A 20539-nucleotide genomic window follows, 5' to 3' on the forward strand; every position below is an offset into this window, starting at 1 on the left:
TCCAACCCATTCCTAACACCCGCCTCACAGCTTCGACCTTGACCCCAGCTTCCTCACAGCCCCAATCGGCCCGGCCCCGCTCCCAACGTTGACCAAACCACTAGCATTCTTTTGGCCTTTCCCGGGAGGACTGGGATTTGACCCGGGACTGGGACCTAAGCCCGGGTCAGGCACGTCGCTGTCGCGGAAATTGATCTCGATATCGTAACCGCCGCTGCTGTCGTCCTTGTCATGTGTCTCGGCCTTGAGGTCGATGGGATCACCGAGCTGTGAGGGATTGGCGGGTTTGTTGCCGTGGGCCTTTTCCGCGGCTAGTTGGCGGAGTGGTTTGTGGGGCATGGTTTTTTAAGAGTGTTGGGTAACTTGGATTGGGATGGTTCAAAAACGGTATGGATAGTGTAAAAAGTTGTATAACAAAACGTTTCAAGGCAATGTGAGAGTTGGATTGGAAGTTGGAGAATAGTGAAGGTGTATTGATTCGACGTGTCGCAAATATGTGCAGCGGGGTTTGACTCGTCTCGTCTCGGGAAGTGTTGATGTCAACAGTGACGTCTTTCAAAAAATGTGGCAAAGGCTAGAACAGCAAGCTATCATTCACTTCACACCTATCGGGGCCCAATCGTGATTTGTGAGCGTCTGGCATGATTTACCAAGTTCTTGTCCAACCGAACCTAAGGAGTTTGGTACAGGAATCAAGAAGGGTTAATTGTATACTACAGGTGTCTTCGGTTGTCCATCCCTATTAGAGTCTTTCTCGCTATGCTACTCTCTATTATCGGACTAGTACTATCCAACGCTGTAGAGTGTAAAGAAGGAACGACTAATGAATTGGTTTTAGATCACATTTCTGTTGAAGAACGAGGTATGATTGCCAGGGTTCGTTTTAGCCACGGAAGCAATTTACAACGTTCCATTCGGCACATAATACCGACGGGAGAACGACCTCCCTCCTTGTATGTGCTTAACTCTGCCTAAAAGCTCTGCATGCCCAGCCATACTTAAAGCCCAACAAAAGTAGCGACTCACGATTCAAGATGATCGCACATACATATTGGGCTGGGACCCTGAAGTCAGGTTGGGTTGACCGACCTCCCTTTCCCCTAGCTACCTCATACACAGCTTCCATAAACGTCCGTCATGATATCCAGCACTCTCCTCCTCGAAGGCCTCCTCCCCTTCCTCCTGCTCTTCTCAACCCCAATCCTTGCCGCCAGATCCGATGATGACACCCCCTTCATCCGCAGCATCTTTCTTTTCAAAGACGTCCTGAAGTCCAACACCACCGCCCTCCAAACTTCCGGCTTCAACACCCTCATCATCTTCGGCGTGGGCGTGCTCGCCAATGGCGATATCATGTACTACTCCAACACCCCTGGCAGCAGCGACACTTTGATCGCCTCCAACGGGACCTACGTCGGGGGCGACACCCTCGCGGCGAAGGTCCGTTCGTTTAAGGAAGCCGAGGAAACAACACATGGTGATGATGATGTGGCGGCCACGGGGGATGTCGACCGGGTGGAAATCTCAATGAACGCGCAGAATATCCGGGAATTGATGTCGACGACGACGGCCGAATCGATCTTGTACCAGAACTTTGTAGCCCTGAAAGAGGCCTGGGCGCTCGACGCAGTTAATAATGACGACGAGAGCATCTATGATACGGCGAGCACAGTTGCGTTTGCGAAGATGCTTGGTACAGCTGGGTATCGGTACACTATTGCGCCGTACACGAGAACCTCCTTTTGGGCCGGCGTAGTATCGGGAGCGAACTCCGATGATAGTGGCGGAGAAGAAGGAAAGGTGCTGGATCGGGTGTACCTCCAGTTGTATGATGGCGGAGCGGGGAATCGGCCGGGAGATTGGCAGACAGCGCTGGGGATGAAGGTTGTGCCGATTTTGTGGGTGGTGAATGATTCGAAGCCGCAGTTTGGGCAGACGCCGGCCCAGGCTGGGGAGAGGTTTGCGCAGTGGAAAGAGCAGGATGGGGTAGCGGGGGGTGGGTGGGTATTGGAATGATTTTGATATTGAGAAGATGGGGTCGTCTTACATGGAGTATGGGGCGGCTTTGCGCTTTTAAACAGGGACCCCCTTCGAACAAGAAGGGATCCTAGTGACTGTACCTACTCATTGAATACAATTTGGATCGGCTTACTTCTTAGTAAAATAATCCTTTGGTCATATCCGACTCATATATTGAACCGTTTCGGCTATTGAAAGGCCATGAACTTACCTGTTCTATTCTGGTTTCAATGCTTCGTTTCAACGCCGTTCTCGTAAAAGCATTTTACCATAGAAAGTCCTTATCCTAGGTACCCATCACCCTCGACCCTGGTAACACAGTTCCCATCCCTGCGAGGGTGTACATGTACATGTCCAAATGGACCCATACACGACCGTGTGCCCGAACTATCTAAGACGGTCCGTGAGGAAGTTGTTACCGTGGCCTGATTATACCTCGGCGGCAGTGGCACGATCTGAACTCCTCAAGGTGAGCAACACACATGATCAAAGAATCCAGCATCGGAATAACATCAAACTTGGCCTTGGCATTCTTAGCATTGGCTCATTGTTTGTGAGTTGGCAAGAGGTTAATTACAGGTCGCATCTTCAAAGAGGGGCTAAACCCACCTCATTAGGTACTTAGGTACCTACTTACTCATCATCCTCTTTGCTTTCCGTCGCCGTTCGTCCTCAGGTAATTATGGTTATGTTCTGCATCAATTATTGCACTACAATCATCTCAGCGCCTAGGTATCTCTCGAGGCTGGAGGCACCTTCTCAATATCGCATGACACACTAGGACACTCGTCCACGTAATTTCTCGTTCCCAGTTCTTTACTGCTCAATGAGAGCGCCGAGTCCACAACTTAATTATTCTACACATTCGAATTTCCCGGGCCACAATTGAACGAGCCATCTTTCAAAGCAAAACTCACGATGTCCTCCCAACTGGAAAATCTGCCATCGGAGGTCCTCATCCTTGTGATCAAAAATGTTCGCTCAAAGTCCCTTTTATTTGCAGTTATACGCCCTGTGAATCAACGGGAGAAATACTCAAGCTTTAACAATTGCGCAAAGTGGACCGGAAGGCTGTCTCCCTTGTGTGCAGGAAACTGCACACACACGTCATATCGGCAATTTGGGAATCATTCACCGTTGAGCCGTTGGCGGAACACCTGCTGCATTGCACGACTACCGTAGACTTGCCGACAGCACCCCTTCAGCTTTCTCGCAGCTGCACTTTCGTTCCAACGTTGATTTTGCCACCGAGGACCGATGCCCTCATCGCATGATAGCATGGGAAACTGATGATGAGAGCGATTTCGAAAACGAAATATCGGTAGATTCCTACGACATGTTTGGCGGGACCATGCGCGATCTGCCGGAGTTTTGTTTCCTCGCCCCGAAGGCGATGATGGTGCTTAGGGAACTTCCAGATGGCCAGCTACACACCTTCAGGTGGTTACCTTCCTTGACATCTTAAGTTTCATATCGGGATCCACTGACAGTAAACTGTAGCTGGGACTTAGGCACTTGTGTGCCTTCGGAAATCTTGGGGCCGGATGGATGGGTCACGCACCACCATCCATCCCTACGATCCTTAAGCCTCACAACTGACCCTTACTGCGAGGAAACTGGATCCGAAATAGATTTGTCGTCGCTGCGGAAGCTTCAAAATCTCACTTGGAGAGGTCCCCGGGCCAAGGACATTCCTGCTTTGTCTGACGCCATCCGGGGAAATTTGCCTCAGCTGCAGAACGTCGGGTTGGATCTCGTGGATTGGCCAGGGATTCAGCTAGAGCTGACCTGGGATATCGAGGAAGATATAGACGAAGAATCCTGGTTCACTCACACTGTTCTTGGGCTGACGAGCGGTCTTCCGACGGTCGCCTTCGAGGCCATCCGCGACTTGTCTCTCTCGCAAGTTCCCCTTGGTGCCGCGATGGCACACGCCATCAACTTCAACACCCTCTCCTCTCTCAGGCTACGAAAGTGCCCGCTGTGGGACGACTTTCTGAAGAGTGCCATGGAGCTCAAAGTTCCCATAAAGTTGAAGACACTCGAGCTTCAGTACAACGACGACGTAACACAAAGTGAGCGAGGTGATGTCGTTGCGGGGGATTTCCTTGGCGTTTTTGAGGGACTCGAGGAGCTATTTTTCTGTAATCCAAAAGCTGAGATCGCTGTCGAACTATGGCACCGTGTCGTCCACCAACAGGCGACCCTGAGAAGATTTGTGCATCACCAGAGGTTAATCGGCTCTTCTGGTATCTCGAAGCAAGACATGGACTTCCCACCAGATCCTAGCATGCTATGGCCACAAGGCTATGGCAAGAACCGTGACATACCCCGGGTGGAAGAGGATTATCCCCAAAATCCACTCGCAAGCCTCAACCTTGAGTTTATTAGGCTGTCCTGTTACCAGGAGCTACTGGTAAGTGAAATACCTACTCAAGAACCACTGCAACGCAACTTATTGCTCACGAAACCGGGTAGGAAAGTTTTGGTCTGCCATTCATGAAGAAGGTTTCGTGGAAGATATTGCACATCTGTCAGTCTCACACCGACATCGTACACGGCGTCACAACGTCGGATATATATGACTCTACAGAGCACGCCTCGCCCGGGCGGCTGCTGCGGCTGGGGACCCGGAGGTTTGCCCAGTGGATCTTCGGACCTCAGAGAATTCAGTCGCTCTAGCTTGTCGTGTTCGGACACTACGCGCACGGAGTCCAATATCCGGAGAACTTCATTCTCTGCAGAAACACGGAAGAGAGAAGCGAAGCCCATTTCCGCCTCGTCAACCAAGGCGACCCAGAGGAGGATGTCTTGAATCAGTACCGCGACGCGCTGGGAGCGTGTGCGACAGAACCGCTTTTTTCGATGTGATGAAATTCGGTGTGCTGCTTTAGTGTTGAGCAGGCGTGGGTTTCGGTGGTGACAAAGAACGGATGCCCCCAGATGAGGGGACCATAGCCATGTCTTCTCCTTTTCTCACGCGACCAGCGCGTATGCTACTAGGTATAGCTTCTCTCTCTTCAGTTCTTAGACTTAAATTACCAGAATCAAATCAACAATAGGGATGCCCCCTTGCCTCGCCTTGATGCCATTTGTTACTCATAAATGAGGGACCGGGGGATTTACACTGAATCACCGGCGTATACGGATGTACGCCTGATAAAAACATGCAGACAAGAAGCTTATGCCGACAGCTTTGAGAGGAGAGTTGTTGTGGGAGACCACGTAACCACCGGGCTTCCTTCTCCTGACAGCCCACCTTGCCGAGGGATTCTCCTCCTCCCTTTAATAGGTGGTATCAATTGCCTATTTGCGAGAAACGCAAGACCGTGCGGCAAACGTTCGCGTGGGCTTTACACTTGATATGGTCTCGAAAGGGACAGTTTAAATACTAACAGGGCCACAGCGTGGGTTGCTTGCAGTGTTGATAATTATGTACATAATAACTACCATTACCTCTATGGTCTAGCATTAATCCGCGATGAGCATATCCAAGAGTCTGTCTCATCCCCCCATTAACTCAAGACCCTCGGTGACTGATTATCCCAAAAGTCCTCGCTCGTCCCGGTTTTTCTCCGATTTCCAAGGCACGTCTCCCGGTCACAGATGCAATTGCTTCATTAATTAGCCATCCCCAACGAGCTCTCCGGCAACCACAGCCTACGCCACGGCGCTCAATTGACTGGGCTTGACCGTCTTGTCCTGCTTCTCGCAGGTGATAGTTCGGCTGGAGTAGATCTCGCCAATCTGCCAGTCTGGGTTCTGATACGTCGCCTCCTCGCAGGTCAACGTGAAGTTGGTGGCACCATACGCAGTGAAAGTAGTCCTGCTCCTTGTCAGTCCCCGTTGCAAATCGCCCATCACTCGCCTTAAGAGCGTCAACGGCCCGAAGGGATGAACTTACGGGTACTTTGGGTCGGCATCGTCACAGGTCCAGGTTTGGCTAAGTGTCAACTCGCCCGTGGGACGGTTGAAAGTGAAGCTCGTCTTATCGTCGCACTTGTAGGACACGGTGCCGTAGAAGAAGTCGCTGAGCTGGCTGCTGGAGCCTTCGCAGTGGGTGATGGTTTGCTCGGCCGGGTTGACCAGGTCGAAGAACGCGTAGCCCCACGAGTTCTGGTGCGCTGGTGTTGAGAAGATGTACGAGGCGTGGAAGTCAAAGTCCTGCACTGTCCATTCGAACCCCTTGAAGGACGCCTTCGAGCAGCCCGCTGGGGACCTGGCGGTAGCTACGGGGGAAGCCGTGGCGAGACCGAGAAAAGGGACGGCCGCGATGACGGAGCGGAAGTGCATCTTGGCGGTGGTCTTTTTTCTGTTCTTTTTGTTCTTTCGGGTGTATTCAGGAGGAAAGAGAAGAGAGACGGGCAGAAAAGAATAGGTTTGTGATGAATGAATCAATGATTAAAAATTAACTTATAATGATCGCTGGGAGTGTCGATCTTGGCCGTTTGCGAGGATAACCCAAGCTCTTGGATCTCAGTTGGTCCACTTTGTTTGTGAGGAAATCGTCGTGTTGGGCTCAAAACCGGGAAAACAAACGAGTCGACGGGACGCTCGGCTATTTATACATCCATGACCCTTTCGCTCGTTCATGCATACCTACACGACGTCCCGCCGCTTCCCGTATTCCTTTTCACGGCGTGCGGGCGAGCTTGGCATGGTAGCTGGAACCGGCCCTGCCTTGTTGGTCCATTTCCACTGTAGCGAGTGCGACAATGGGGCGACCCCCGTTGGCCCCCAACCACGCGACGACGGTGGCACAGCCGAGAGCCGGTGGATGGATGCACCACCAAGCCACAGTGCAACGGCCCCAACGGTGCCGGTCACCCAGATGCCCTGCCAATGGATCGGTATTTGCGGATGTTCGGATGAAGCCTGAAGGAGCCGTGTGATGAGCCAGGCACAGACTTCCAGCTATTAACCTTAACCTTAATGCGAGCGGGCGGTCGCATTGATGAAAGCCATACCATTCCCCTCCTCTCCTTCTTCATACATGGGGTATCAGGCAGCGCGGGTGGTCGGTCATGAACTTGAAAACGGTCGTGTCTGGGCGAAAACGCGGCATGTTTTGGGACCGATTGCGCTGCGCGAAGCGCATCGTTGACGAGCTGAGGTGCCGCCTCGTGCAGTCACGACGTGCCGTTGTTCCAATATTTCGATGCAACGTATGTCTTACCGCCTAATTCCTGGTCTTGTTTTCAGCTTCCATCACGAGAAATCTCGTATTGATCGAGCCGACACGGGAAAAGCGGTGGCAAGACCTGGCTCTGCAACCTTGAAGCTGGGAATGGACTGGTGTCTGCGGAAATCCCGCGAAGTGGAGCGAACGGTGCTCGGTTTTAATTGGTGGCCTGTTTGGAGCCCTGTCCGCTGGTTTCCGCCTCGGCACATGTCATCACCACGGGTCGACGAACCGCATTCCTCATCCGTTGTAATCCGATTTTCCGTTCATCTTTCTCTCCGATCTCTTCGCTCGATTTCCTTGCCGTTCCTCGTGCTAAACTTGGCTGGAAGCTCAGTCTAAGAGTTCAGCTACGAAGCACACCGAGTGTCTTGGTCCCCTGAACAACCTCGACGCTTACACAACAGGGTATGGCCGATCCCGGCAGTCCGCAGAGCTTTCGATGTATCGCCTCGTTCAAGACACAATTGTGAAAGAAAAGGCGAGAAAAAAGAGCAAGAAAAGCACGGACCTGAGAAAAGACGAAAGGGAAAAAAACCCCATCCTACTAGTAAATGTACAAAATGCCCAGCAAAATCGATTGAGTCTTCAGGGTGATAGGATAGGTCTTGGCGTAGAGATTTTACACCCTGTTTGCCAGTGTTGTGATATCATTAAATCACTACTTTAGTAATATTGCCCGGGTTCCTCTCTTTTCGTCCCCCATTATTGTGTTTAACGTCAATGATCACCTTCATTAATAATCAAGTTTATGCCCTCATTCAAAACCTCCGTGGGTTCCTGGATCCTACTAGGACTCTTAAACTAGAAACCGTATTGGCCGTAACTGCACGACAACATCGATTACCGAGCGCCATAGGCAAATGTGGTCTGTATGCAAACCGCCGGCGATAATTGTAACCCAGGTCTTCCAAAACGACAGGTGGTCCCCAGGTCTAGCCATACGGCTCGACTCTAGGGACTGGTAGATGAGGACAGACAGGAGCTGAGTAATTGTAAAATCCAAAAACTAACCCTAAAGTTGGTTCATAGATGCCACATATCCGGCTCTCAAAGTAGAGTTCAAAATTCAGGAATAGATCTCCACTAACTAGGCTGGGAGATAATTACCTAAGCAACATGGTATGATGCTGGTATTGTCCTGTAAAGGCGTCCATAATACCTGTACAACTGCCAAGAATCAACCGTTTATCCCTTCGGGGAACCCGGTAACACATCATTAAACAGGTATTGTACATGGTAGTGCCAGTTCAGCTTGGTTTGGTTGGGCAGCTGGTTCAGCAGAGTGGTCTACTCAGCCACATAATTAATGGCAACTTTGTGTGACCCCTGAAACTGGTCAGCGTAAGGCGGTGATTCTTTTGTTGCTCTCGATTTCATTCCCAGCTTTTGCATTTATTCATGTCTCTCCATCGTTTCCCATCCGCGGGCATATCGTTTTCGGTCATCAGAGATCGGTAGAATGACGATGGGCTATTTTACAGCTCCATGTTGTTAGCATTGGGCCGTGAGGGGTTTCATTTGGTACCCCAGCTTACGGTCGCGTTTGAAGACGAAGTTAAGATCCACTTCATGTGGTGAAAGTTGATGGTAAAATAAAATTCCTGCCCGCTCTATTTTTGGTTCACAATCCATTCATACATTATACACTCGTTGATTACTCCGCATCAAGGGGCGCCCTGGGTGGCGTGTCGTTGACCTGGACACCACCACGCTTTTTCTCGTGGCTGTCCGGCATGGGCAAGGCCCAGCCTCCTTCACCCTCCGGCGTGGCCAGCCACAACCGGAGCAGATGCCTTCGTGGTGCGGGGGGAGCAAAATCTAGTTAACAACCCGTGTTAGCGCACCGACGCTATGCTTAAAAGAGTTGTGGTTGATGTACTCACCCTTGTATGCCGTCCGCGCATGCAACAGATGCGCGTTGCTCACAAACTGCACGTCTCCAACCTCAAGCACCATATGCAGCGCCTCACGCTGGCACGTCTCCTCAAGGATCTCCATCGCCCGCTTCTGCGCCTCCGACAACGGCGGCACCTCACCACGCTCCTCAAACCGCTTCAGGCTGCGCACATAGTACGGATCCCACTTGCAGTACAGTCGCCCCTGACCACCATTCTCCAAGTACACCACCGGTTGCCGCAGGTACTCGTCCTGGCCCTCGCTGACCTCGCCCTTGCGGTCAAAGTACCAAATCGGCTGGGTCAGCAACTCCGCGACATCCGGGTGCTCACGCTGCAGCACGTTCCAGACATTATGCACACTGACAATGTCGCTTTCGCCGCCCTCCTGTGCACGGTTCACGCAGAGCAGGCCGACTACATCACCGTCGTCGGCGTGGAAGAATTGCCGCGCAGCGGTGCGGTAGATGCGCACCGAGTGGATCTGGGTCGGGTCGTCACCGACGTCCTTGACGTGGCCCAGGATGTGGCCGCGCCCGTTTTGCGAGATGGGGTAGCCGAGGTAGATGCCGAGGCCTAGGTAGGCGACGGCGTTCTTCTCGGGGGACCAGAGGCCGGCCGGGAAGTTCTTGAGGAGGGTGAAGCCTTTGCCGTTGAGGAGGTCGTCCCGCAGGGCAGCGAGAGACGCGGAGAGTGTGGGTAAGGGGAAGGTGGCTTGGGAAATCCCCGTCAGGGGGGCGCCCGAGGCGATGTAGCCGTCTGCTGCATCGGAGAGTTCGTTGATTTCTTGTGTGGTGAGAGGGTGCACCCAGCGTTCTGGGTGGGATGTGAAGTCGGAGGCCTGCCAGACGGTGGGGCCGGTGATGTGCTTGGGGAAGGCGGAGTAGGGCTTGAGGGTATCATAGAGGGGAGGGTGTTGGCCGGAGGTCCGGATGCCGTCTGGGAAGAGGTGGCGTGGAGCGTTCTCGTTACTCTTACTGGGTTGGTGTGCAATGGGGGACGTGTGGAAGAGCTCAGCCTGCGGCTCGTCAAGGAGGACGCCGGGTGCCATTGTGTTGGTGGGAGTGGTATATCAGGGAGATGAGAGATTCTGCCTTGCTCGTGTCGAAATCTAGGCTTCGAAAATCATACAATTGGCCAGGAAAGGGCAGGAGAACGTTGTGATTCTGGCTGTTTGATGTCGAGAAAACAGAAATCTCGAGGTGAGCACGAGGGGCCACAGCAGGCGGTATAAGTACCCCCCTCGATAACCTTCGCACCATAACGACACATCTCCTTGTCCGGAGCAGCGGGAAATGCTTTGTGAGCGAGCACAGGCAATGGCGTGATCGCATCATCGCCCGATGAGGAAGCCACCTGCAAACAGAATGGAGTATCCGATTCCGCTGCGGCAAGTTGGTCCTGCTGTGTTAGCGAGATCCTGCGGTGTTGCAAACACCCGGCTCGGCGGGATGTTGGATGACATGCGTTATGGCCATTGCGAGATCGAATCAGGAGATGGCGTGCTGAGCACCGGCCATGTTATCAACGCGCATCCGCCCCGCAAATGTCTCCCTGGGATCCCGGTTCCGCTCCGGAGCCCGGCTTAGCAATGGGAAACTCGGCTTCCTAAGCGCATTCTTTGGCGCGCGCCGGTTCGGAGGGCGGTCTGTCGAGCGATGACGATGAGGCTCGGTGAGTTGAGAAGTCAGGTGGAGCCTTGGCGATGCGCTATCAGATGCTGGGCAATGCTTGGTGTTTTACCCCGTGGGATTCCGACCGCTCCGAGCCGTCAAACTCGGCGCGCGCTTCCCGGAGGGCGAAATCAACAAAACCATCAGATCCATTTATTTGCTAGTGTAATTACATAAAAGATCGTTAGCCGCGACTCGATTACGACGCATAGTCTTGCCTGTCATGGTAAACTTACCTAGGTATTGATGGTAGGTTCAAGAGGTATCTACTTCCGAAGCTGCTCATACCGTCAGACCGTCTGAAAATGTCGAGGGTTCCCTGGCTTGATCATTTTTAGTGAAGCCACACTTCGTGAACTGGCGGATTGACCAATACACGGGCGGCAAAAATGGAACAATGTCTGTGATATGGGGTGCTGAGACAGCTCGATGGGGCGCGTGTTGTTGCGGTGGGGAGTTGACAACCGAAATCCCGAATGTTTTGGGCGCAATGTTTTGGAGGAAGCATGGTTGTTTTCCGAGGCGCTGGATGAGAGACTTTAAACGCCTGCAGATGTCGGGGGGTGCTGGTGTTAAACTTATTGGCCAACAAACAGCCAGCGCTCTGCGCTCACTTTCTCAAATGACGGGATCATTAATTCTTGGGTACATACATAGTTACATATTATCCTAGCTGGAAATCGAAATATTTCTTCATTGGAGGTCATAAATTCGTTCAGGCATTGGGTACTTCAATCATGCTTTACAACACCTCGGTATGTGATTATAGATCTATATAACTTTCTTAATTCCAAGTTCGCACTCTGCCAAGGTATGTGAAACGCAAATGTAAGCAGTGGCCACGCCATTTTTGAAGGTGTAAATTAAGTGCTGCCGGTTACCTATACTGATTGAAATACTAATTACTTAGTTACCTTAGGTACAGTATCTAATTCCCATAACTAGGGGCTTGTGTTGTCCCCTTTGTCATAGACATCTTTAAACATCTCCACGGTGAACAAATCCCTTCGGTTCGAAAGTTGATCATTCACGGAAATTATGTTTCCATCAACTGCACTTGACACCTTCAGCTTGAGCAAATATGCGCACCATTTTTCTGGAGTGCCAAGGAACAAAACACTGCGCTGAGGACTGAAGAGGGAATCATGTGGTTGAAAGTTGCAATGCAGAGTAACTTCGGCAACAACCTGCTCAAACTCTCTTAAAAACGGCACGACGAAAAGGCTTCGACTGGGTGTGCAACCAATCGGCGTTTTTACTCACCCTTGCCACGCTAACAGCGACAGCCTGTAGTGCACGCAACTTTGTTTAATTCCACGCGTCCCGGATACATCTCGCATAGATTTCCCTCTAAATCGCTGAGCAACCTGAGCCTCTTCAATCACCATTGCCGCAACGTTCATACTCAAAATGGCCGGTTCATTTCCATGCCATTCGCTCCCTCGGCATCCTTCGTCCCCACTTCGGTAAACATCCCCTTCAGTGCGAGGGACTAAACCAATGGGTGAGCTTCCGCGGGCAAGGAAGGGTGAGCCGAACATGCTCAATCCCGCGCGTTCCTGCAGCAACCCCCTCTGTTGTATTTGGTCGTCTGCCTGCTGACCATCCGAACTATGTACTAGGTTGGGTTGTCTCGTTGAGTCTACAAATACATGACTTATGTTCGTAATGACTTCAGATTGTTTCACCTCCATCGGATAACTTTCACGAATTGAGACGGCCAAGGCAAATCCAAGCTGTGGTCCACCACCTACCTAGTCCAAGACTCCACGGCACATCGGCCCCCACTAGCAGCCATGGCAGCCGCACCATGCACCCCCTCTACCTTCACAGACACCATCTCCCTCTTCGGCGGGAAAGTCCTCACCACCACCGCCGCCCTCGTCACCAACTACTCAGCCTCCGTCTCTGCCCTGGACCGCTACACCCAGCCCCCCATCGAGGTCCGCGACGCCTCCTTCTGCAACATCACCGTCACCTACACCCACCCCAACCAGGGCGATACCCTGATCGTCGAAGCCTGGCTGCCGTCGCCGGCTGAGAAGTGGAATGACCGGCTTCAGGCGGTTGGTGGAGGTGGGTGGGTAGCTGGTCGGAGCGTGCAGGCCTACGGTACGATGGCCGGGGCCGTTGCGGATGGGTATGCGGCTGTGACGACGGATGCTGGGCTGGGGAGTGCGCAGGATGCGGGGCCGTGGGCGTTGCGGAGTGAGGGGAATTTGGATTATGTGGCGCTGGAGAATTTGGGGTCGGTGTCATTGGAGGATGAGGTGAGTCTTTATGTTCGCTTGTCTTTGTGGGAAAGGGAGGTGGAAAGGGGGGAGATGGATTGTTGTCTGACAGAAGTTAGGCCATCATCGCCAAGTCACTTATCAAGACCTACTATGGTCGCGGCCCGGCCTATTCGTACTGGAACGGTTGCTCGCAGGGCGGACGGCAAGGTCTGATGCTTGCCCAGCGGTATCCGACAGCGTACGACGGCATCGCGGCCGGCGCGCCGGGGATCCAATGGACTGATTTCTTCCCGACCATGTTCTGGCCGCAGCAGGTTATGAACCTGCTCGGTGAGTATCCCAGCCCCTGTGAACTACAAGCTGTCACCGCGGCTGTGGTTACGGCCTGCGACAAACTTGACGGCGTTGTGGATGGGATCATTGCCGATGTCGACAAGTGTTTGACTACATTCGACCCCTTCTCCCTAGTCGGCCAGAAACTCAAGTGTAATGGTGATCAGGAAGAGTCCGAAGCCCTTATCAGTGAGGCCGCAGCCGTGGTAGCCAACGCCACATGGAAGGGCCGTCGCAACGCGCAGGGCGTGCAAGTCTGGCCTGGACTCGACCCGGGCACCGATATTACCGCCGGCGTGGCTACAACCAATTGCACTTCGGGGACATGTGTGGGTGTGCCGCTGCCCATCGCTACGCAGTGGTTGACATTGTTTGTCGCACGGGATCCCGATTTCGATTTGTCTAACTTGACCCACGGCGAGTTCGACTGGCTCGCCCACCAAGGCCAGCAGCGCTACGGGTCGTTCATTGGGACCGACGACCCGGACCTCTCTGCTTTCCATGGTGCTGGTGGAAAGCTCGTCACCTTTCATGGTTTGGTAAGCGTGCTGGGCCGTTTAGCTCTATGGGTATCCTCAAAACGGGAGTGCTGACGTTTTGGCTAGGTCGATCAACTCCTGCCACCTAAAGGCACCGTCAACTACTACAAAAAGGTCTCTGGTGTGATCCCCGAAGTGGACGACTTCTATCGTCATTTCGAAGGCCCTGGGCTGGGCCACTGCGGGATAATGGGCACGTCGGGCCTCCCGGTCGGCCTCTTTGACCAGCTTCGTGCGTGGGTTGAGAACGGGACGGCGCCGGATCAGACGCGGGTCGATATTACTGACCTGGAGGGAGAAACTCAACGGCGCATTCTGTGTCCCTATCCGCAAAAAGCGGTGTTTGACAAGGATTGTGGTGCGACGGGTGACGAAAAGTGTTGGTCCTGTGGTAAGGAGTGATTTGTTACATTGATGGTTCCAATACTCGCCGCTCGGGCGTCTGGTGTAATTACTTTTTACTTCATGTCCATACCTTTGGCCAGCCCCTGCTGTGGGAATCAATTCTATGCCGCATTCATGTATTTTCTGTGGAAAGTATGGCGGACCCACACCCGATGCTGAAAGGCTTTGGTTGGCATGATTCGTGAGACAAGAAAGAGCGATCTTGACCGATATTTGGTGTTGCAGCCCAAGCTCCACCTCCACCTTCTGCTCAAGCGTCTACCAATTACAGAGTTGATTTCTCGTTGACAATTGAAGAGTTGGCCAAATGCCTAGCTGAGCTTGCAGATGCAGGTTCCAGGTGGCACCGCTTGCATCGTCTAATGGTGGCAAATATCGGGTGGTCGTGTACCTGGTATTCTGTAACACGGTTTTACATTTTCGCCCCGCTTCTCCGAGGAAAACTTTCAGATGCCCAATGCTTAAGTCTCTACTTCAACACTCGTTCTCTTAAACAACCTTCGATCTTTTCTTTCTTTCCCAACATCAAGCACATTTCAACGCTGCCAAAGACAAATACCGACCGCCCACCATGGAATCCGACTTCACCCCCACCAACGACACCGGCCTCGTCCTCTACGACATCGCCCCAGCCCCGCCTTACCCCAAGCACAACGCTGCGCCCAACCCCTGGAAGGCCCGCTACACCCTCAACTTCAAAGGCCTCCCGTACACCACGCACTGGGTACAAATGGGTGAAATCAGCGCCGTGCGCCAGGCTCTCGGCGTTCCCGCCTGCCGCAAATTCTTCGACGGCACCGAATACTACACTCTGCCTGTCGTGACTGACGGCTCCACGGGCGCTAAAGTCGGCGATTCCTTTGACATTGCTGTTTATCTCCAAAAACAGCACCCTGAAGCGGGCGCAGGGAATTTATTCCCTGGGGGTGTGGACTTGAACTATGAGTGCTCGGCGGGTATGGTGGGGTTCGGCGTGCCGTTGTCAGAGGAGAATTCGCGGGAGCCGACAGCGGTGTATGCGCGTTTCAACACGAATGTGGACATGGTCTTCTCGATTCACGCGCAGCTCATGGCGGAGGGGATGAAGTGGGCGCCGGAGCGCGAGGCCGCGATCAAGGCCGAATTTGCGCGACGGGCGGGCAAGGCGACGTGGGAAGAGCTGGTGGGTTTGGATGCGGCCGGGCGGGAGAAGTTGAGGGCATCGCTGAAGGAGATGGTCAAGGATTTGGCTGCGCTGTTTCAGAAGGAGACGTCGGGGCCTTTTTTGTTGGGGACGCAGCCGTGCTATGGGGATATCATTGTCGGTGGGTGGTTGAGGATGATGAGCAGGACGTTGCCAGGGGAGGAGTGGGAGGAGATTCAGGGTTGGTATGATGGGGTGTTTGGCAAGTTGCATGCTGCGTTGGATGAGCGGTTTGGGGAGGTGAAGGAGTGAAATGGGTTCTTCATCTCGCGAAATCATTTAAGACTGGGTGAATGTCGAAGGGTTCAGTGAGCAAAGGATGCCGTTGGACCCAAACCAATAAATGGATAGGGATATGGCGTGATTCACCAAAAAGGGACGACCCCGTCATCCGAAGGAATATCAACGATTGCTTACTATGCTGAATATGCTTTGTCATGTATCCCCAAGGCCAACCAGCCAGTGATGATGCCTATCTATGTGCAAACCTTTATAGACTCCCTCCGGGAACCAACCTTTTTAATGGATGCGCCTCCGTGTTAAATACATATTCGTCCAAGCTGATCAGATCCGGCTCACTGAAGATGAGGTAGAAATACTTGAGCGTTTCTCCCAGCCAGAAACTCTCCATCGAATCGCTCTTCTGTGCCTCGCCCCCGCCCAGGGTAACATCCTCAATCGCCGAGTTTGCCAGCGGCGTCTTGGTATGCTTTTCAATGGCCTCAAACATCTCCCATGCCGACTCCAGTAGGTCTTTGCGTCCTGTAATCCGATACAAGATGAACACGCTTTCAATAGCTTCTGGCCGTAGGACATAGCGTGTGTCTCCAATCGATACGAAACCCTTGGGGATCCGCTTGTTCTTGATGATTTCGTCCGCCTGCTTCGGGTCGGCGTTTCCGTGGAATCCAGCCCTCGACAGCACCGCCTTCCGCCACTTGTCTTCGTCCCATTTGCACTTTTTGCGGTCCTCGCAAGGCAGCATGTTGAACGACTCGGGCATGATACCAGAAGGCAATGCGCGGTAGGTCCAGACACAACCGTCCGTTAGCTTGGAGCCGACTTCGACGTGGGTTGAGTTCTCGATCAACTTTCCCCCCAGAGCAAACATACCGCCAACAAAGCACACCAGGTGTTGCGCGTCGGGCCGGAACTGGCGCACCACCTCGCTCTTCTCCTGAATACGCACAGCCATAACTCCCGACACCAGCACGTCCGCTTCATCCGGCAGCATCGGTCGGAACAGATTAGCCCGCATCGCCGTGTCCATCGAAATCTCATACATTTCCCGATACTCCGGTAACAGCCCGCCCACCAGTGCATGCGTCTTGGGCAGGTACTCATACAGCGAATCCGCCATCGCCCCCAGCGTATAATCCTGACCGTTTCGAAAGTCCGCCTTGCGCGCGTTCACCACAATCGGCCACATCCCCGGTAGCCTCGTCTCCATCTGCTGTGCCCGCAGCGGCTCAATGATCCGCTGCACCGCATCAAACCACTTCGGATCGCCCGTCAGCAGCGACAGCCGAATAAACTCGAGCGAGAAGGTGCCAATCTCCGCCAGCAGCACATGGTCGTCGGCGCGCTGCGTCTTGCCCCATCCGGCAGCCCACGCGTTCCAGCGCGTCATCGGCATGCGGTTGGGGGTGTCGAAGGCGACATACAGCAGCTCGCCGACCTCGCGGGCCTTCGCCAGCAAGCGCCTGTCGCCGCTGAGGTCGTACGCGGCGAGAAAGCCGCCGAGGTAGCGGATGGTGGTTTCGAACACATTAACGTCCTGCGACGACGGGACGCGGTCGAAATTGATCTTGGTCGCAGCCGCTTTGGCCGCTTCGGCGAACTCGTCTTTGAGATCCATGATCCAGAGCGTGTCGAGGCTGTCGACGAGGGTCGCGCCCCAACCGCCGAAGGGATCGTACCGGTCGCCCGTGACGGGGGTCAGTTCGTCGCTGAGCCAGGCGTGTTTGCGGTAGGACTGCCAGCAGCGTTGGAAAGACGCCTTGACGGCGTCTCGGCGTTGGAGGCGGATCGTGCGCTCGGATTCGGATTCGGGGTCGAAATCTTTTTGGATCTTGGGCAGCACGAGGGGCTCGCCGGTCGGAAGGGCCCGCATGTCGGTAACGGGGAATTGCGTTTTGAGTCGGGCCCATTTCGACTTGGACTTGGGCAATGGGATGGCGCCGTTGGGTAGTCCGTCATGGGCGTGGGCGATGTCGCCGCCCAGTGGGGTCAGCAGGAGGTCGTCGTCAAAGCGGTCGCGGAAAGAGTACAGGAAGAGCAGAATCGAGCCGGCGACGAGAAGCGCCAGCGTCCGTCGTCGCCCAAACACCGGCATCTTCACGGTCGGGGTGAGCAGCGCGTGCTGCAGCTGTTGCGGGAAAGAGCATGCAGAAGCGGGATGACCGAGTTGACGATGGGTAGGAGGTTTCGCCCCGAACCCGAGATCCCGAGCATCCGAAGCAGTGGCCCCGCCCGTCAGCCTAAGCCGCGGGCGCTTGTGCTTGGCAAGCCCAATGGATGTTGCATTCGTTCTTTGTTCCGTCTGAAACGGGACCGATTGAAATGTAAACGTAAATTACTGCCAGCTGTCAGCGAACTGCAAGGTGGGCATGGCGATGAGGCAATCGAACAAAAAAAAATGTGAAGGACGCAGGAAACCGTTTATGATATCCCACTTGGCGCAAAGATCTTCGTGGACCTGAAAATTTACCGCTTTCGGCAACTCTGTTCGAGGGTTCCTACAGGGGTTAAACTTTTGGTTCATTCAACCATTCAAACACGAGGCGAGGAAAAAATATGGGTTTTACCCATTCTGTACCACCGTCCTCCACGTGGGTGTGCAGTGCAGCTCAATTCACGGGTGGTGTGCGTCCCTCGGAGCAGGCCCGCGCCGCAGTGCCTCGGTCATTGATGGGCTGGGCGGCGGACCGTGGACCTTGTCGGTGGGCCGCATTGCCGGCGCCTGCGCGGTCGCCCGCTTCATCAGCGGCGACTCATCTGAATCGTTGGGCGGGGCGACCATCGACGGCGCGTTGAGCGAGTGCCGGGCGCGGGGCAGCGCCAACAAAAGTCACCCGCGACGCCGCCTCTGTAAGGGCTTCGTAGTCGGCGGCCCGTCCCTGAAATCTTCGTAGATCTTCTTGAACGGCTCGGGGAGAAGGTCGAGATCCAGGAAGCCGAGCTTTTCGGCATGTATAGGGATGAAGGGGAAGTGCTGCACCACATGCGCGCCAAGCTTCGTTTTATCGTCGCGAGCCATGATGCGCATCAACGCCTCAGTCATAATGTGCGCCTTCAGGACAAGGACTACAGTCTGGTCCAAGTGGAAGGCTCCCCACTCTGGGGGACGTTCGTAAAACGGGAGAGCAGTCCGGTCGCTCGCAAGCGCAAGGTACGGTGGAAGCTGGCACGTTCTGGGGCGCGCGAGAGTAGCGCTTAGCGGTGGCAGGAACCAGATCGTCTCGGACTGCGGAAAGAGGGAGATGGCATAACCGGTCTCTTCTTGGATGTGCATGTGGAACGCCGGATGCGGACACCGGCTGTTTGGAGAGTTCCCCTTGATACACTTCAAGGTATCCGGGCACGCAACCAGGGTGTGGCTGAAGTGACTAGTCCTGAGAACCTGGCCCGCGGCAGCCGTTTTGGCATCTGGGACGACGAAGTGGAGCCCCTTTGGAAGGTTAGCGTGGCATTCATAGTAGGTAGGTAGTTTGTTTCTGAACCAGGGTAGCACAGGGCGTAACATACGTCACACTGAATTGGGACGCCGTGAGTTGCCCAAAGGAAATGATACCACAAGACGCAAGGAATCTCGGCAGCGTTGAGGCCCCTCGCCACTGAGTCAGCAAGCTCTTATGACTCGTCCCTGCCCATCGAGAAGCGTGCCCTGGCAGTCGTCATTTTAGGCTTCCGGTTGATATGCCGCCGGATTGGAAGATTTGTGGGATTGTATATTGGTAGGTATCAATGCACTGGGTTCGGGGGTGGCTCGATGCAGGGGGAATCGAGTCCAGAAAGCCCTGGGGGGCATGGGAGATTTAAGTAGGAAAGTTGAGGAAGGGCCTCGAGGGCGGGAGGATGCAACCGCCAGACCTCCTAAGCCCCGAGATAGCATCGAGGCCCTATGCCCGAGAGTCCGGGTCTCGGGGAGGGTCAGGTTCGATGCATTGTTTGCCTTGGACTTGTACTGCCGCATGCGGCTGTAGAAAGGCAGGATACCCTACTTCGACTTAGCCGCTGGCACAAATACCAGCGGCTGGTTGCGGGCCGTCTCTATTTCTGCGCTGGCACCCTCTCGGGCGGCAAGTCAGGCCACTGCTAGGTGGCACAACCTTTGCCGTATCTTTTTCGGCGCCGCTTGCGGCTTTTACTTTCTGCCACAGACCTTCGGGCCGCGAGACGCCACGTCGTACAGCCTTTATCCTATCCTCTCCGTCGGCCGCCGGCCAAAGCGTCAGGCAGTACAGGCACATCTCTCTTGGAATGCCGAAAGAGGTCGTTATTGAGGCTCGAGGGGCAAACAGGTACCTAGGTACCTTAAACGTGGCACCCCACTAATTAACAAAGAAAGAGGAACACCAAGCCGTACACAGCGAGGGCTGTGCAAAGAAAGATCTGGTATCAAGTCCCAAAAAAAAGCTCCCGGCTCGACCCAGGAATCCAGAAGCTTCCGCGGTCTCTGCTGCGAGTCACCGCCCCAGCGCTGAGCCCGTCGACAGCATAGGTAGGAGATGATGCCGCACATTGACACTTCAAGGCACCTCAACCACAACCATGAAGGGGAGATTGCGCTATCCTCGAACGGGATGTTTGCCGCCTAGTTGCCGCTCGAGCGATCGCCAGAGCCCCGGTACGTCTTCCGCTACCCCCCGCTGGAACCCTCCCCGGGGAACAAAGAGAGGCAAGATGTAAACGGCAATTCTAGATGTTAGGGGGTTGATAAGCTCTCTTTGTTTTACAGAACAGCGCCGCAACACCTGCCTCTCTACAATTTCTCATCCTGCTCTCGAATTCATTTGTGAAGCAGCCGTGGAAAACGGGTGAAAGTGCCTTGTTGGGGGTTTTGACCTTTGA

The 20539-nt window shown here is 54.0% G+C and overlaps 9 protein-coding genes across 9 annotated transcripts; 4 read left to right on the top strand and 5 right to left on the bottom strand.

Annotated features, from left to right (window-relative positions):
* Nucleotides 1–24: 24 nt before the first annotated feature.
* On the bottom strand, nucleotides 25–339 carry C8A04DRAFT_31228 (uncharacterized protein; the record flags this gene model as incomplete). Its single annotated transcript, XM_062781681.1, has 1 exon — nucleotides 25–339. One exon carries the CDS (start codon nucleotides 337–339, stop codon nucleotides 25–27), a length of 315 nt encoding a protein of 104 aa, XP_062634621.1.
* A 798-nt stretch (nucleotides 340–1137) lies between these two features.
* Nucleotides 1138–2016, top strand: C8A04DRAFT_31229 (uncharacterized protein; the record flags this gene model as incomplete). Its single annotated transcript, XM_062781682.1, has 1 exon — nucleotides 1138–2016. One exon carries the CDS (start codon nucleotides 1138–1140, stop codon nucleotides 2014–2016), a length of 879 nt encoding a protein of 292 aa, XP_062634622.1.
* Nucleotides 2017–3355: 1339 nt separating this feature from the next.
* On the top strand, nucleotides 3356–4701 carry C8A04DRAFT_31230 (uncharacterized protein; the record flags this gene model as incomplete). Its single annotated transcript, XM_062781683.1, has 3 exons — nucleotides 3356–3459; nucleotides 3520–4435; nucleotides 4498–4701. The coding sequence occupies 3 exons, from the start codon at nucleotides 3356–3358 to the stop codon at nucleotides 4699–4701; spliced, it is 1224 nt and encodes a 407-aa protein (XP_062634623.1).
* A 978-nt stretch (nucleotides 4702–5679) lies between these two features.
* On the bottom strand, nucleotides 5680–6312 carry C8A04DRAFT_31231 (uncharacterized protein; the record flags this gene model as incomplete). The annotated part of the gene is made up of 2 exons (XM_062781684.1): nucleotides 5680–5845; nucleotides 5924–6312. 2 exons carry the CDS (start codon nucleotides 6310–6312, stop codon nucleotides 5680–5682), a joined length of 555 nt encoding a protein of 184 aa, XP_062634624.1.
* Nucleotides 6313–8858: 2546 nt separating this feature from the next.
* C8A04DRAFT_14237 (uncharacterized protein) lies at nucleotides 8859–10150 on the bottom strand (the record flags this gene model as incomplete). The annotated part of the gene is made up of 2 exons (XM_062778018.1): nucleotides 8859–9022; nucleotides 9088–10150. The coding sequence occupies 2 exons, from the start codon at nucleotides 10148–10150 to the stop codon at nucleotides 8859–8861; spliced, it is 1227 nt and encodes a 408-aa protein (XP_062634625.1).
* Nucleotides 10151–12568: 2418 nt separating this feature from the next.
* Nucleotides 12569–14280, top strand: C8A04DRAFT_31233 (tannase and feruloyl esterase; the record flags this gene model as incomplete). Its single annotated transcript, XM_062781685.1, has 3 exons — nucleotides 12569–13042; nucleotides 13123–13878; nucleotides 13945–14280. The coding sequence occupies 3 exons, from the start codon at nucleotides 12569–12571 to the stop codon at nucleotides 14278–14280; spliced, it is 1566 nt and encodes a 521-aa protein (XP_062634626.1).
* Nucleotides 14281–14854: 574 nt separating this feature from the next.
* On the top strand, nucleotides 14855–15718 carry C8A04DRAFT_31234 (uncharacterized protein; the record flags this gene model as incomplete). Its single annotated transcript, XM_062781686.1, has 1 exon — nucleotides 14855–15718. One exon carries the CDS (start codon nucleotides 14855–14857, stop codon nucleotides 15716–15718), a length of 864 nt encoding a protein of 287 aa, XP_062634627.1.
* Nucleotides 15719–15956: 238 nt separating this feature from the next.
* Nucleotides 15957–17801, bottom strand: C8A04DRAFT_31235 (glycoside hydrolase; the record flags this gene model as incomplete). Its single annotated transcript, XM_062781687.1, has 1 exon — nucleotides 15957–17801. The coding sequence occupies one exon, from the start codon at nucleotides 17799–17801 to the stop codon at nucleotides 15957–15959; it is 1845 nt and encodes a 614-aa protein (XP_062634628.1).
* A 735-nt stretch (nucleotides 17802–18536) lies between these two features.
* C8A04DRAFT_31236 (uncharacterized protein) lies at nucleotides 18537–18980 on the bottom strand (the record flags this gene model as incomplete). The annotated part of the gene is made up of 1 exon (XM_062781688.1): nucleotides 18537–18980. One exon carries the CDS (start codon nucleotides 18978–18980, stop codon nucleotides 18537–18539), a length of 444 nt encoding a protein of 147 aa, XP_062634629.1.
* Between the last annotated feature and the right edge of the window lie 1559 nt (nucleotides 18981–20539).

Source organism: Dichotomopilus funicola, assembly GCF_033296635.1.
Source record: "Dichotomopilus funicola strain CBS 141.50 unplaced genomic scaffold C8A04scaffold_62, whole genome shotgun sequence".
Classification (NCBI taxonomy): domain Eukaryota; kingdom Fungi; phylum Ascomycota; class Sordariomycetes; order Sordariales; family Chaetomiaceae; genus Dichotomopilus; species Dichotomopilus funicola.